Source organism: Scomber scombrus, chromosome 17, assembly GCF_963691925.1.
Source record: "Scomber scombrus chromosome 17, fScoSco1.1, whole genome shotgun sequence".
NCBI lineage: Eukaryota > Metazoa > Chordata > Actinopteri > Scombriformes > Scombridae > Scomber > Scomber scombrus.
Window position 1 is genome coordinate 10719548 of NC_084986.1, and position 17803 is coordinate 10737350.

Genomic DNA, 17803 nt, shown 5'->3' on the forward strand with positions numbered 1-17803 from the left:
TTGTAAAACACACGGAAAAGGTCATGAAACACCACTCTCCCATGATGGGCACTACTGTTTACTCTGTGTGTGTGTGTGTGTGTGTGTGTGTGTGTGTGTGTGTGTGTGCGTGTGCGTGTGCGTGTGCGTGTGTGTGTGTGTGTGTGTGTGTGTGTGTGTGTGTGTGGTGCAGAGAGGAAAAGTATGGGAAGAGAGCGGAGTGAGAGAGAGAGCGTCTCAGTGGACTGTGATAAACACAGATGGGAAAGCAGGCAGACCAAACACTGGAGGCCACACACATGCACGACATACACACACACGTTGTCCTAGGTCACTTTTGGGGACATTACATAGACTTACATACATTTCCTGGAGACTTAAACACAAAAATCAGAGTTTTACCAATTATGGACATGACTTTTTGTCCCCAATTGGACAACCTTTCCCCAATCAATTGGTCTTTAGTCCCAGATGCACACATACACACTGTGATCGCCTTTCATTAAGAACATCAGCAGATGCTGGACAGGCACTTGATTACATTTGGATTAGACTATTAGTGAAACATAGGATTAGAAGACTGTGTTGCTGCTTTACTCACTATAATGATCTCACTTACATCCTCACACGCAAATACAAAGCACTCGATTTTATGTTGAAAGGAAAATGTGACCTTAAAAACACTTTAAAAATACTATTGGAGATAGCTTCTGACTGGTGTACATTTTATTTTTCACACAGAGAACTAGCCAAACTCATACAGTAGAAAAATCTGAAAAAAACTGAAACTAGCTTAAATCCTCTTAAAGCTGCGTCTGCATGGGGCCTGCTTCAACCCAGACTGACTCTCTCTTCTTAAGTTGTCTGATTTGAACAATTTTAAAGTCCTGAAGACCTAAAATCATCCCGTAAATCAGAATTTTTTCCTTCCTTCAGTGCAAGATATGTGATAAACAATAATTGAGTGCAGGATAAGTGATTAACATGAAAACACATATGACATAGGACAGTACAAATGGGACAAGCAAAGAGAACCAGACACTAACCCAAACAAAACAACAAAATGAACAAAATAATAAAAAATAAAATAAGTAAATACAATTTTGGCTTAATACTAGATGTATGTGGTGAGAGTGTGTGTGTATGTGTCAGTGTCGGGAGGTATAATGTGTGTTAGTGTGTGAGACTATAGAGGAGAGAGAGCAGAGGTGAGAAAACAGTGGAGGGGGGGGGGGCGTGAAAGCTGCAGTGTTGTTGGGGTGGGGGGATCTCTAGTTAGGTCCCTGGGCGAACAACAATGTGTTATTTCTCCTCTTAAAAGTTACATAGTATGAAAAAAAATCATCTATGCAGCAGAAATATGCATGAAATGTTATTTGGGCTTTCCTACGCTGTGCTGATGTGGGAAATTACAAAGTGACTGAGGCAGGTTGATGAAAAATGCATGATATCATGAAGTCAGTAACTCATGAAACATTATAAATATCAAGTATGAAACAGTTAGAATGCTCTTGAATGAACATTGATTCACTGTTCAGTTTAATTCTGAAGTCGGCACATAATTAACTCTCTTTTCCTCATCTGTGTCCCTCTTTTTCACTCCCAGTGAGCAGAGTATCTGCCAGGCGCGGGCCTCAGTCATGGTCTACGATGACACCAGTAAGAAGTGGGTGCCCATCAAGCCTGGACAGCAGGGATTCAGCCGCATCAACATCTACCACAACACTGCCAACAACACCTTCAGAGTGGTGGGCGTCAAACTGCAGGACCAGCAGGTAAACAACCTTGACACGCAATGCTGCAGTGTGAGAGAAAGGACAGCAAGTTTCAGGACATTTTATTGAGCTGTGGAGGATTTCAACATACATAACATTCAGCCTATTTTAGATTATGATTATGGGTTTTCATTTGGAGTAACATGCAAGTCAAGATTGTTGTCATCACTGAAGGAGAGTTTAATAGGAGACATGGTGGGTTAAAACAGAAACTGGTGTATGTGACCACTAAATATACAGTTTATGGTTGTAGGCACAGAAGCAGTGGGGTATCAAACACAACAACAACATTTTAAAAAAATCTTTTAAAACAAAGGATCAGTTCATTGAAGTAATTTCATTTGAGATTTTTCCAACAGGGTTGGACACAATTTGAAAGCAAAATATTATTATTAAGTACTATCAAATGAAAAATACAGAGTACATATTCCCACAGTCCAACCTAAATAAAAAAAATAATAGTAAAGGTATTTAAATTTCAAAAAAGTTACATTGGAGCGCAGGTGGTTGAGTGGTTATAGCACATACCACATGTGCAGCCGACCCCGGTTCGAATCCCAGCGGCCCAGCGGGAGAAAGTAAGTGTAATTAAACTTATTTTTAACATGTTTTCCTGGTGTGACCATATCTAATTTTGCTTTAAAACATTTAACCCATATATTTAAAAAAAAGTCCATTCTTCTAAGTTGATGTCCATGACTAGTTCTGGCAAACATCATGTACAACAGTATTTGTTGCAAATCACAGCTGATGTAAGCCACATAAAACTTGTGAAAGGTGACAATTACAAAGGCTATTACAAGCTGTGCTGCCCATGAACAATGTTTCAAAATGTGTTTATTTCTTATTTCCCAAAAAAAAAACCTGGACTATAAGAACTACAAACGCATCTCCAGTCTCCCATTTCTTGCCAAACTCCTTGAGTGAAGCATAGCCTGCCAGCTCCAGGTTCATAAGTCCAACAGCAACTTATGGAAAGAGCTTCAGTCTGGATTTAGAACAAAACACAGTAGGACTGTCCTCAGCAGTGTTACAAATGACCTGCTTGTAGCTGCGGACTCTGATTACCTCAACATACTTATCCTGTTAGATCTCAATGCTGCTTTTGATCATAATCTCCTGCTGAAACACTACTTGGTGTCACTGGCACTCCATTATCATAATTCAAGTCATCCCTCATGGGTAGAAAACAGTTAGCAGCTTTAGGTCTCCCACATCTCCCCATCTTCCCCTTTTTGGTGTCCCCAAGGACTCAGTTTTTAGACCATTATTATTAACATTATGACCATAATTTACATTATTTCTCTTGGACATATAATTCGTCAGTGTAGCCTCAACAGACTGCTTAAATGATATCAATGCTTGGATGACCTGCAAATATCTCAAACTTAACCAGGTCCAGGATACATCTGAGGCTATCCTCATTGCTTTCCTAGCCACACTTTGCAAAGTTCCCCATCTAAACTTGGCCATCCCTGCTTTTATTACACCTCTGCTGCTGCGGTCAAAACTCTCGTTGTAGCTCTCGACTCTACATTTTGTTTTGAGACACAGATCAAAAACATAACCCAAACAGCCTTCTTCCATCTAAAAGAACATTACCAGACTACACCCCTCTCGTTCCCTCTCTGTTGAAGAGACATCTCTGTTACTTCCTGACTCAATTACTGTTATACCCTTCTCTTTGGTGTACCCACTCAGAGGTTAAATAAAATACAGCATGTCCAGAATTCGGCTGCAAGCGTTCTCTGCCACACCCAGTCCTGGGAACAGATCACCCCCTCCCTTTAGCAGCTGCAGTGGCTCCCAGTAAAATATTGCATTTGTTTTAAAGTACTTGTCCATGGCTTGGCACCTCCATACCTATCCAGTCTTCTTCATCTCTACATACTGTACCTACTTGCTCACTCAGGTCCTTTGATGCTCATCTATCCTCCACTCCCTCTTCCAGGCCTTCAGTGTGGCTGATCTTAACCTCTGGAATGCTCTCCCTCAGGATCTGAGCCAGCGCACATCTGTTGCTTCTTTTAAAGTCGCAACTGAAAACTCACCTGTTTATATTGGCTAGAGTTTCTTGGTGGTTTTCAAAATGAATTTTCTGAACATACTCTTTTACATTTCATATTTTCCATCGTGGTTGTTTTTCTTATCTTTTATTATGTATGGACTGTCTTATTAGAATTTGTAAAGTACCCTTGGGTGACTTGAAAGGCTTTTACTATTTACAGTTGGACCCATTTTTCAGGTTGTAACTCAACATGTATGCGAATAGCAATCATGTAGCTATCTGTGGATGTACGTTTTTCATCTTAAAGATAAAGAATAGGTGTTTAAAATGAGAGATCCACAGTGTTTGTTGTGTTTTCTTTAGTGATACATAACCCCATCTCTCATCTGCTCTCCTTCTCCACTCTTACAGGTGGTTATCAACTACTCCATAGTGAAGGGCCTCAAATACAACCAGGCCACCCCGACTTTCCACCAGTGGCGGGACGCGAGGCAGGTCTATGGCCTAAACTTTGCCAGCAAGGAGGAGGCTACCACCTTCTCCAATGCCATGCTCTTTGCCCTCAACGTCCTCAGTGCTCAGGATGGAGGTGAGCCTTCCCCTCATTGCATCCCACACACATTTTCTACACAAGGGAGCACACATGGAAAAATGTTTTGGAAGCCTATTTTGGATGATTTCCTTATTTTAATGAAAGGCTCATTATCTACCTGACCTGCAGCTCCACCTTACCTTCTTTCCGGAGGATCAGATGGTATTTACAGGCTCATGTGAATAATTCAAAAAGCAGACTAATTTGTGCAAACTTGATGTCAGCATATAAAATGCTTGTCATCATCCTGATGAAGGTCGTCTTGGGAGCAAGTGAGCTGGCTTGTATGAAGATAGTAAGTAAGAGTCTTGTAAGAGTTAGCAGTCAGGCCCTTATTCTTTATGCTTTAGTTTATGAATAGAGCCAAATATTAATATAGTCCATATCAATAATAAATACTGAAATTCAGAGAGCAGCAGGAAGCCACTGATAAGTAATTTAGATTACTGGTGCCCTATCACACATCTTGACTTCAGCTCTCCTACTGCCTTCTCCATCCATGTGAAGCGTCTGCCTAAAGTTTAAATAAATAGTTTTTCATCATCCTACTGTGATAAAGTATTTTTTATAAAGGTGCAGTGTGTAGAATTTAGTGGCATCTAGCAGAACAGAATTGGGAATAAAAGAATATAATGTCCATAAGCATGTTTTAAATAATGTAAATTCACCTTAAAATAAGAATTGTTGAGTGATGCCTGTTATATCTACAGAGGGAACGGGTCATCTTCCACGGAGCCCACCATGTTGCACTGTCATGTTTCTACAGTAGCCCATAATAGATAAACCAAACGCTGGCTCTACCATAGGGTTAGGGCAGGTAAAAGGATACGCATTTGGTTGCAATTTGCAACCTCATCACTAGATGCCACTAAATCCTACACACAGGTCCTTTAAAGCTGAATTGTGGGAATTTTGTCTGACAGTGAGATTAAAGGGGGGCGTTCGGCTGTGTTTGCCTCGCACGTGCCTGAAGCATGCTCTCGTGAGCACCCCGAATGTCAGGCACACAGACAGAACCAGTAAAAACAGATGTGTTTTGACAGTCCACCGGCCCACCAGCATTTGTCCCAATATACCCGATGGCCAGTACACCACTGGCATAACTTACTGTTGCAGCTGTAAAACAGTGGATAAATTGTTTTGACTGCACACAATCCCTGTGAAATGTGATCCATCCGATCCAATAACATTTGGAAAGTCTAGAAGAGCTGCATGATTAACGCCCAAATGGCCAGTGTGGGATTGTCGTGCACGAAGATTTAAAAACTCTGTGAAATACAGAAGAGATTTATCTGGCAGTGATAGGCTTAATCGGCATTTTGTGAACTCATTTGGCAAGGGCTTGAATGACACAGATGTTCATTTATATGTAAAGGTTCTGCACTGCAGGTTTACGGTTTAAAGCAACTGAAGTGGTAAAAGTTAACTGTAACAAAATGTGGCTTCATGACTGAAGTCTTCAAAATGATGTCTTACTATGTATTTCAGTATTGTAGAGAGTTTGCACCTAACCTGAGACAGACAGTGTATTTCCATGTAGTGTGTAGGTGTTTGATGACTAATATTATCATTAGAAATACTAATAATAGTCTGAAGTCAGAAATCAAGGCAGATACATCATAAAAATTGAGAAATACTGTATGTAACAACAACGACAAACATCAAACTATGTGGTAAAGTATGCTACTGTACACTTAAGTAGGTCTCAAGCGCATTGAGTTCAAACAAAATTCAATGTTTAGAGCATGAATCTGAATTTGAAGCTGGATAAAAATCCAGCAGCAGTGTGCTTCTCTACAACTGTAATCTACTTGAATGAATGCGTACATAGTGACAAACAGAACAGCTGAAAGTTAGACATGAAAACAATAATAAATCTGAATTCATTTGCACATCCACACTGTAAAGGAAGTTTCAGATAATATAATTGTTTTAAAACTATTACATTCTTTAATAAAGTTGAAGTTATTTACACTAGATTTTAATTCATCTGTTTTTAAGTCAGTTGTACTATGTTGTCACTTTGAACATAAGTTCCTAGTTTCAGTTACTTTACTTAGTCATGAGTTAGTAGTTCTACTTTAAGAACCCCATTTTAGCATTTATAACATTTAATAAATGTAAATAACACAGTGTAATGTAATTTTAAGCAGATATAAGTGTTTGTGAATGTATTTATTTGTTAACAGCTATAACTCTTCCTGAGGGCTCCTACCAGTGGATGTATAAAGATCACGAATGACAGTATAGTAAAACACCATTACAATAATATATGTCTTTATAGGAGAAAGTATAGTTCTTGACAATAACTGTACATCAATAAACACTTACAATGTAAGCTCCTATGCTTGTAACTACATTATTATACTACATTATGCTTAGGGGTGCTAAATAGGGATAATTAAAGTGTTACAGCTACCACAGCTTATGTAATGTTGACATCTACAGTGAAGCAGTGAATCTTTCAAGCATGGTAATTGTTCTTAAGGTGCCATTAAGATTGATCACCAGTCACATCTCACTGGTTTAATACTCCTCCAGTCTACTATAGGCTTATATCCAGCAGAAATGTTGACATGGCGATTGTGGTAAGAACACAGGTGTAATTATATGACATTAATGACAGTTATGTTCCAGTGTGGGCGCTCGCTTGCTGGTGTGGCTCCCTGGGACACATCAATGGGACGGAGCCATAATTAATGTTATTAGTTCCACCTGTGTTTTTCTTGCTATGAAGACAAATGCCTGCTGTGAAAAAAGTCTATTTAAAGCTGTGAACTATACATAGAAAACCGTCGATTTTATCCTCCAGAGCTGTGTGTGTGTGTGTGTGTGTGTGTGTGTGTGTGTGTGTGTGTGTGTGTGTGTGTGTGTGTGTGTGTGTGTGTGTGTGTGTGTGTGTGTGTGTGTGTGTGTGTGTGTGTGTGTGTGTGTGTATATGAGAAAGAGAAAGAGAGAGAGACAGACAAATATAAATTGGAGGTGATGGAGTGGAGACTGACAGACAGAGAGAGGATCACAGCTTGCCAGTCATTACTCCAGCAGCATCAGCAGTGTGTCTCCCCCTGCAGTCCCCTCCAGCCTCTTAATTAGAATGAGTCATTGAGAGGATCTCCCCTGGGTCCCGTGCTAGAGAGCACATCTTTTCATCTGCCTAATAACACGGCACGAGGAACAAAGAGGCTCGAGTGACGGCAGCCAAACACAAGTGCACAAACACACAGGAGAGGGGCACACACATTCGACAGCTAGATAGACTGAAAGTCTCTATGTCAACAGCTCACTAGAGTACAGCAGCATGAAGAGGTCCAATTAAAATTATTAATCTATGCACATATATTTTCTCTTTTCTTTCAGCACTTCCTTGTGCTCCAGCTGATTATATAAGACACATTCACACCTTGTGAAGCAAAGATCAGGCTTGTGTGTGATTTTCCTTCCACTCTAAGCAGGTGTGCCTACACCCTCTAGTGGTAAGGAGGTTAAACCCTGACCTTAAGTCCTCACTATTGCTCTTAAATTAGAAGACAAAGTAAATACATCATGAACAGTGTGATGCAGGAGAAAAGGCAACATACTCAACCATATCATATAATCCTCGTTTCGAGTTTCGAATGTCCTTTTTTTCTAAGAATTTCCTCTGTGTAGACTTAAAGGTGGGGATTGATCTTGACATTGAAAGAAGTAGTTATAGATGAATAATAATAAGCTTTAGCGACAAACTTGTTCTGAGCATGCTTTAGTCAAAAGTGCTCAACCTTTGGCTGATATCTCAAATGTCAACTGCTCAGTGAATGAAACACATCCATTTTCTTCATTTGACAGCTCATTGGACAATGCTCTTGTGCGGTTCTCAGTATGAACAAAAGGATGTGGATCAGATCGCTTTAATATTGTGTGTGCGTGTGTAAGTGGCATTAGACTGCACCGCCTACAGACAAACCCGACCTTTTGAAACATGAACCGAAAGATGCTCGCTACGCTGCTGCTGCCTGGAGGTGTGCGTTACAAGGAGATGACAGATGATACTGTCAGTGGCTGGGTGGAGGAGGGGATGAGGGGGGGAGAAGAAGGTGAGGAGAGAGAGAGGTAGGTGATGGAGGAGGAGGAGAAGAAAGAGGAAGAGGGACAGGTGAAGGCAAGAGATGGTCAGCAGGGAGTGGATTTGTCAGTGCCTTTGTGTTTGCTACAGCCGGTTCCTCTTCTTCAGCATGTCATGTAGGTAGCGGAGCTTTGTGTGTGTGTGTCTGTGTGTGTGTTTCAACTTCTGCAGGACAATTACAATTTTAACCATGTGTGTGTATTTAAACTATGTTAAAAGTTGAGGCGTCTAATCCTTCAAGTGTGGGACTTACACTAACTGGCAGTTATTGCTAAGGGCCAAATTCACTTTTAAGATAACAATCCTTTACCAAATGCAGGTCCTTCATTCCAACTGCAGTCAGACTGTACAATGCTGCACTATAGTTGCACTTCAGGGTCTCTTTTTTTTAAATTGTATGGTTGTATATATATGTTATAATTGCACTTTAAGGTCCTTTTCCTTAGTTTATAATTTTATTGTTGAAATATATATATATATATATATATATATATATATATATATTTTTTTTTTTTTTTTTTTTTTTTTTTTTTTTGAGCTGCTGTAGCAATGAATTTTCCCCACTGTGGGATCAATAAATTTATCTTATCTTATCTTATCCTGTTATTGGTGCTCCATAACTGTAGTTAAAGTGTGAGTAATGAGTAAATGTATTGTTAATATACACTCACTATGCTTGAATAGTAAAACGTAGCCCTTTCAGTATACTAAGCTAATTTTTAGGACTTTTTAGATGTGATTGTTAAAAAAATGTTTTTTTTTAAAATAGCAAACAACTTTTTATTTCTCTTTAGTGGTGGAGTAACAATGCAACATACATACATACAAGAGTTTGACCTGTGGGAATCTTGTGTTACATAGTTGCTGATTCCATATTCTTAAAAGTGAAGACATAATTGCTACTCTCTTCCACTGTTGATTGGATATAAGAAATGTGAAGATGGAAGAGAACTTGTGATGATTATTTCCCACAACCTTTTTACATGTTATTGATTAGATATGTAACAACATCCATTATCATCCAAGTTGTATTGGTCTAAGCCAGTAAAAAATACACTATTCTATTCTATAAAATTTGACTTTGGACTAAGTAGACTCCTATGAAATGTGTGTGTGTTGTGAGGTATCAGATGGGAGGCATGAGTCAGGTCTTTTGTGGTCCTGTGTTATTTTTGGGGTTTCTGTTACTTGATCAATGGCAGCCATTAACACTGACGGCTTCCATTAGAGATGTGAGCAGTGGAGAGTAACGTCAGTGGGTTTATTGACCCTGAAAAGGGCCTGACTGAGCTGAGCCACTCTATAAAACTGTTATGTAAGGACCTCTGGAAGTTGACCCAAATTATATTCGTACAAGCCTCATTAAAGGATGTAAGTGTGGTTGCTTTGTAGAGACTGATGACAACTTCTCATTAGCCTTTAATAACAGAGCAATCATAAATCAGCATGAAGTAAAACTCTTATCGCTGCAGGGCTTCTCATTCACTTCCATAAACTGTGTCAAAAAGAATAAGTAACCAAGCTGCTTTTAGAAAGTGTTATTTAATTTTTCATTTGTAAAAAGACCTGGTGCCAAGAAGAGGAACAATGAAGATTAATGTCCTAGAAGAGTTGAGTGATGAAGAAACTTTCACTGAAAACTGGCGATTCCCTCTGATTCAATTGTACTCCCTGAGTTGACGTCGCCTTGTCTTCGTCTTATCATGTCTTAAATTAATTACATTCCCTATCTGTCTCTCCATCTGCAGATCTCACTCACGGTGTTAAATGGATTACATCGCATGTGCCTTGTAGTTCATGTCACACCATAGGCAAGAGGGGGGAGATACTAGAGAGAGTCTTTAATCATTGATTATGAGCCTCCTCTCTTGTGATGTCTGTGCATCAATACACTAACTTCACATCTTATAACACATAACTATTTCATTTGATGTAGGGATGATTGGATTTCAGTCATTTTCTGTGCTGATTTTAAAATTGTTTTAACTGACCTGCTTGCAACGTATAACCCATGAGGCCCCTCTGGGACAAATCTTTTAGTTGCTCCAAAGCACAGGACAAAAACTTTTGGTGAGGAAGCTTTTAGATTTTAGGCTCTGAGCTGTACAGTCCGCCTGAGGATCTGCGAGCAGCTCAAAGTGTTGATATCTTTAAGCATAAACTTAAAGGGCCTTTCCTCTTGTCTGTTTTGTGTCATTGTCCTATCATTGTTTTTTATTATCAATGATATATTTTAATCAATTTTACTGGTTTTATTATTAAATTTTCATGATATTTATGTACTATATGCATTGTCTCAAATTGTTTTACTGGATACATTTGAATTGTCGTATTATGAGCTTGTCAATCATCTGAAAAGCACTTTGAATTGCACTCTATAAAATGTGCTAAAAAGGTAAAGTTTGATTGATTAGATTGATAAAGGGCATGCTGGAATGATGGTCAAACCTTTAAACTCAGGTGTCTCCTTTCTGTGAGGCCGCACTGCAGACGAACTTCCTCTGTTTGAAATTAAGGTTTGTCTGCCTGAAAAGAGCAGCTTGAACACACATTAGACCTTACTCTGGTTTTACTTTCCCCTAACATTTAACCCACAGAGACATCAGTGCAGTTCAGTGCAGACATGAATATATTGGTTCAAACAAGCCTCAGTATTAATAATCAAATAAAGCATTGAGTAAGTATCTCTAATGGAGCATTGTGGGTAACAGGAGTAAACCGATGAACAGCGTGACAGGACAGCAGGGCCGAGCAGCTCCATCGACATGTGCAGACACACTTAGGATTATGTTCTGCTCGCCTTCAACAGCACTAGTGCATGAATCAATTTATGTTCATTCACCTTGAGTGAAGGATTAATATGCTTTTCATTACGTATTACTCATTACAGAAGAAAGAAGACATAATGATCAACCGCTGTTTAATTCCCTTTCATTCGGTAGTTAATTGTCTTGACTGGCACTAATTCTAATTAACATTACAGTCCTTGTAATGGATTCTTAAGGTCAACTTCATTTAATCTCTGTCTCTTTCTCTCTCTCTGCTTTCATTTGCTTTTTTAGGTCCAGCTGTCCAACGCCAAGTCCAGAATGGACCAACTTCAGATGAGATAGAAGCTCAGAGAGCAAGGTAACATTTTATTAAAGCTAGAATATGCGTACATCCAATGTATTGATTTATATTGCAGGTGGTGTAGAGTGACTCCTGTCCATTTAAAATCAGTGACAAGAGCATAGATCAAAGCAAAAATACCAAAGCCTCTCGGGGAAAAAAAAAGACCAAAACGGTTAAAACTGTGGCAGAGAGCTGTCCAATCATGTAGGACTCCATCACTTTTAATAAAACATTAGTGGAGACATTAAGTTCTCAGGTCCTCTAAATAAGAGATTAGACAGGAGCACTGTCTGGAGATGAGCAATGCAACACAGAGTGACACTCTGAAGACTTTGAAAAGGGTTTAAAAACATTCTTGTCTTTATTTAGAGCTTCACACCTGTGTTGTAACATGTATCATCTTCCAAAATGTTTACTGGTGAGACTTCTTGTATTATAGTGAAAGAATGCTGGCTTGTGTGCGGGACATTTTACTGAATCATCTCAAAACTAATGGATGAACTTTAGGTGAACTAAACCCAAACGGTGCAGCGGTTAGGATTAGCGTAGTAAATGCGGTCCAATGTGTCTGACAACCTGTCACACTGGGAGAATATGAACTCTAGCAGCTGCGATAAGCAGACAGCTGCCCTCAGTTCTCGTTCATCCCTCTCCTCTCTGTAATACCCTCTGTCTCCCTCACAGGACTGACTCTCAAGGGCGACAGTCAGATAAAGACAGTGAGCTTTCAAAGTGGCTGAAACAGAAGAAGTTCTCCTTTCTGAATTATAGTTGCAGATTAAAGTATCCAAAATAATGGATGAGCAGTATTCAAATTGATGCTTGAGGCAGTTTCCATGGCTTACAAAGCAGCCTGGATTTCTTCCACTGTGGCTAATATCCTCTCTCCTTCCTTGTGTGCCAAAAACTAGGTCTTTGTTGATGTTTTTAAACCTATTTTAGCTCCGCCTATTTGTTCATCCAAATGCCAAATGAAAGGGCTTAAGAGAACAAATATGATGAGTTACGTCTCAATCTGATCCCATGTATGCTAAACTCTACCAATGGCACAAAGGATTAGGGCTGTGATTGTGAGGGGAGATTGTGTGTGTGTGTGTGTGTGTGTGTGTGTGTGTGTGTGTGTGTGTGTGTGTGTGTGTGTGTGTGTGTGTGTGTGTGTGTGTGTGTGTGTGTGTGTGTGTGTGTGTGTGTGAGTGGGTCAGCGGATGCAAATTAATTTGACTGAGGTCTCTCCACTGGTAGTGAGGCAGTATTGCTCAGCAGCTCTGCTCCCACTGCGTACGCTGCTGTCACTTCGGGGAGGTTGCTGGCTCAGCAGATCTCCTCTCCAACAAACAGCTGGAAAATTCCACTTCCTCTCCATGAGCTGTCTCCTCTCCCCCTCTCCTGAGTCGTGACATACATATGCTTCTCACATCAAATACAAGTGATGTGAGGAAGGATGAGGAAGGTCTGACAGGGGTTGGGAGGGGGGAATTGAAAATGGACAGAGATGAAGGAGAGAGTGATGTGAGTTTGGACAGATGAGGAGAAAGACGTTAACTCTGTACTGTAATAGTTCAGAGGGAACTGCAGAAATGCCAAAGCTTTACATGACATGTGTAGAAAAGGAGATGGCTTCAAGTCACATAAAGTCTACAAGCTAGTCAGATCAAAGCTGCCTGCAGCGTGATGCAACAGAGAAAAGATCACATCTGCTGTAATTAAGATGGGACTAAAGATGCCATTGAACAGCAACAACTCTTACACATTTCAAAGAATTGTAAATTTTTCTGGCACTATCCAACGTCATTTCATGGCCTCCCCTTATTTTTATATGCTCAACATTAATGAACCTCCAGGAAATAAGTTGCAGAAAGTTTGCACAGCACATACAATATGTTTCATTCCTATACACCATTTATTTAAAGCTGCACTAATTCATTCCATTTTTACACCAACACTGGTTCAAATCACTACATGTAATGTGAAAGGCATTGCTTGTAATGACGAACTGCAGTTTCCCTCAGCACTACAAAGTTTTTTAGCATCTTTTAGGTCATCGTTTTGGTTTTACAGACCACAACTTTACTGTTTTGGTTCACCCTCACTTTCGTTAGCGTCCAGACATAGCAGGCAGCTGTTTTCAGCAAAAAAACACTCAGATAAATATACTCTACATCACCCGCCCAGCACCAAACAATACACAAAGTTAGCAACTAGCTGGTGAGCATAGTAGAGCATTTAGCAGCTCAAGAGCCAGATGGAGCTTAAAGCATAGTGAATATTACAGAGAACATTGGACTTACATTTGTCAGGTCGACATAAACACGTCTCCAGATGAATGCCAATGCTTCTTCTTGTCTGCTGGATGTACTCATAGACATAACAGATTAACTAAAGTGATCAAATGTGTGGAGTGTGGTCAAAAACACAATGAATGCTGCTTTAAACACATTTTTTAATGTTAATTAAATCATAAATTTGTTAAATGTGTAGAGATGATTTAAGCCAAAATAAATTGACAGCTGAAAACCTACGAGCAGAAGTCTAGAATTTTTCCTAAATTACATGTGTGAAGCTTTTATCCTGACTATATTTATAAGTATATATAAGTGTTGCACATCAGATCCATTAATTACTAGGTTGAAAGATTTTACTTCCCTCTTTTGGCCTGCTGATGTTTGAAGATTACTAGAGCAGCTGTAAAGCAGGAGGACTTTTTCTCTGGCTGCCACTGTGAAATAAGGATGGCTGCATTGTTCCTGTAGGATAGTAAAATGACAGAGTCACAAATATGACATGACAGTTGTGTTATCAAGTGATCAGCTGTGTTTCCTTCCTGTCCCTCTAGGCAGATGATTGAGCAGCAGCAGCAGATGCAGGCACACATGGAACGGGAGCGACGGTCCTCCAACTCAGGTACTCAAAGAAAACAGGTCAACTGTCTCAGTAAAATATCTTTTCATTTAATCATTTAAGTACATGAGAACAAAATTACTCCTACAGTTATAGCTACATATAGGTTGCCCAAATTGTTTGTCCTTCTTCACTGGTCTCCAACTGTCTCCAGGTTCTCCTTTTCAAGGCCACCCTGCTGTGCTCTCCGTGGCCCCTCCAGTCATACCTCCTCCAATGAACATGGGTGGTGGACCTCCTCCACCTCCACCACCACCAGGACCTCCGCCGCCTTCAGGAGGGGCACCCCAGCCTCCTCTCCCTCCTCCATTGCCGATGGGTGGAGGGAGTCACGGGGATGAGTCCCCCGGCCAGACGGGACTCGCCGCCATGATCGCCGGGGCCAAACTGCGCCGCGTTCAAAGAGTGAGACGCAAATTTATCTTTGAGGCTTTGATGTTTTGATGAAGTCACACAGGATATAAATGGATTATCTGTCAAACCTGACTGACAGACTCGAAAAGTTTCTTAACTGTACATATCAGAAGATAACATGTAACTCTCTCCTATCCTCTCCTCTCCGCAGCCTGAGGACAGCTCTTCAAGCGCCAAAAACGAAGCCAACCGAACGAGTGGAGGGAGCGGCGGTGGGCTGATGGAGGAGATGAACGCTCTGTTGGCGCGAAGGTCAGAGCAATGAGTTTAGGAAAACCACAAAAAACAATTTGTACAGATATCCTGCGGCATCACTAGAATTGTTCACTGAACCTTTAAATCAATGTTATCATCAATTATCATTATTACACTAGACTATTTATATGCAAGATTCAGTTGAAGTGCATTGTTCTTACTTGTGGCTTCTTCTTGCTCCCAGAAGGAAAGCAGCCTCAGAGAAGCCAGAGGACAGCCAAAATGTGAGTGAGATGGTTCTGACTTCATAAAGCAACTTGCCACTCTGTGCATTACAGTGATAATTAGGATGATGATAGAAAGAAGGGATCATAATAATGTTTGAGGTGATTATATGACAATATTACTGTAATGATCATTTTTATTTTAGGTCTTAATTTGAATTAATAGTAATGAAAACAGTGATAAAGATAAATGATGATGGCAATGAGGGAAAATGACACAGAAAGGAATCAGATCAAATAAATCTGTACTGTTTTATAGAGGTGAGATTAATAAATCAGATCTAAAAACAATAAAATATTAGTCTTAGTGGTGATGATGATGATGATGGTAGTAGTGTTGGTAGTGATGCTTATCGATCTTTGTGTCTTTCTCTAGGATGACCCAAATTCTCCGTCACCCAGCACTCGAGGTGGACAGAATGCCACAGGTGGGAAAACTGAGCACAGTAAACCATTTACAGTTTGTAAATGTCCTTATATTATATAAGACTCATTCATAACCATCCGGCAAACAGTCCTCATCTGTGTACTGCTTGTATTCAAGGAGGCTGGTCTTTATATACATTAGATTATAGACATATAGACATATAGATTTTTATATAGTCTGAGAATCCACTCTTAAGAAGTGTCAGTAAATCCCTGCTGGTTGCTCTTGTCTAACTCTTCTACTTTGTCGTCTAGATGGTTTAAAGAAGCCGTGGGACAGAGCTAACTCTGCAGACAGATCGATGGTTTCAAGGTGAGATCTGAAAGCACCACAGCGTGTTGGATATGCCTGAGAAGCAGAACAGCAGAAATCTCACACAGAGTGTTTTTCTTTCTGTCATGAAGGGTACGGCCCGTGGGGAGCGGCGGTGACACAGACTCGTTAGACCTTGATAGAATGAAACAGGTAAACAAAAGACGCTGTAATGACTGCACATTCGCTCAAAGCCAGAATGTGAAATTAACTCTAAGCACCAGATAAAAGGCTTGTGTTCTTTTTAATCTTGTTTCGGCATGTCACCACTTTACTGTCCAAAAATAGTTTGATTCCATTTTTTTTCTCTCTCTAAACATCTGCTTCCTGTCTACAGAGGCTGTTTTTTTTGTTTTTTACAAATAATGAATTTGATCAAATTGTTTGTCCCACATCAGGAAATCTTGGAAGAGGTGTTCCGTGAATTGCACAAAGTGAAGGATGAAATCATTGATGGTATGTTTAATTTTTCATTTAAGAAAAAACACTAAAAAGGATACACATTTGCAAGAACATAGTCTGTTTCCTAATTTATGCTAAAAAGGAATATTTAATTGGTAATCTATCAAGTGGAATGATAGGAGTGAGGTAGTTATGTAGAGTTGTGACCACTAGGTTGCACTATAATTACAGACAACTGAAACATCAAGACGTACAATATACTATATGCATTAGACGAACACAATTTGTAAACATCTATGGATAGTTGTTGCACTGATAATATAATTGAATAACTGAATAAATCTGATTAGAAAGTGCTAATTTTGTTTAAATAAATTCTTAAATAATGCAATATTCAGGCCTTAAGCTGTTATATTAACTAGAAAATAAAGCCTAATATTATGTAACACATACATTAGAAATATATTGTGTATATATAAATTGTATTTTTTGATCACTGTGGGTTTTTTTGCATAATTATTTGGTTTTTTTTTCTGTAATTACATTTGTAAGTATAAAAAAAAATATATGTTTTCCATCTAACTTGTATTATAAACCTCACTTTGTTCCTATGTGTTCTCTCTCTGTGTTACAGCCATTAGACATGAACTCAGTCGAGTTAGCACGACATAATCTTTCAGAGCCACTCCCCGACATGAACCACCTTTTTGAACCGTCGCCCCCTGCAGCAGCTGCTGTGGCCCTGAAGAGGAGGAAGAGGAAGAGGAGTCAGGAACGGAGGCCCAAACTGTGACATCTACTCATCCTGTTCAGCTGTGGTGTTGAAGCAACGCGGCAACGTTGCTGTAACATCGCAGACATGTCTGTGTAACGTTTGGCTTTGTTGTTTGTTATGGAGAGAAAGACGTGAATGGGGCACACTCTCGCACTGATTACTCTGATTTCTTAACGTTTCTGTCTGTTCGTTTGCCCACTTCGCCCATCTGTCCTCGGCCTGAAGGAAAATGGATAAAATTCTACTTATTTTATTTGTTTTGCTTTTTTCACAAGTTTGTTTAAACGTTTTTTTTAATTATTACTATCATTTTCATTATCATTACTATCATTTTTATGATTGTTAATGTCATGTTAATATGAGTAGTTACAGTCTAGTGAGAACAATGGTAATAATGAGGAAATAATGAGAATATGATAGTAATGATAATGTTGATTGTTATTATTGCACATCATTTTATGTCAGCCTTTTGTATTTTATATTGGTTGTTTTGTTATAGATACAGTTATAAGCACATCCAAATGTT

General features: G+C 39.5%; 1 protein-coding gene across 1 annotated transcript; it reads left to right on the forward strand.

The window, feature by feature from the left end:
- Nucleotides 1–1589: 1589 nt before the first annotated feature.
- evlb (Enah/Vasp-like b) lies at nucleotides 1590–17174 on the forward strand. Its single transcript, XM_062437497.1, has 12 exons — nucleotides 1590–1754; nucleotides 4174–4351; nucleotides 11519–11585; nucleotides 14404–14471; nucleotides 14623–14873; nucleotides 15034–15134; nucleotides 15325–15361; nucleotides 15738–15789; nucleotides 16043–16100; nucleotides 16193–16253; nucleotides 16499–16556; nucleotides 17137–17174. The coding sequence occupies exons 1-12, from the start codon at nucleotides 1620–1622 to the stop codon at nucleotides 17172–17174; spliced, it is 1104 nt and encodes a 367-aa protein (XP_062293481.1). The 5' UTR covers nucleotides 1590–1619.
- Nucleotides 17175–17803: the final 629 nt, after the last annotated feature.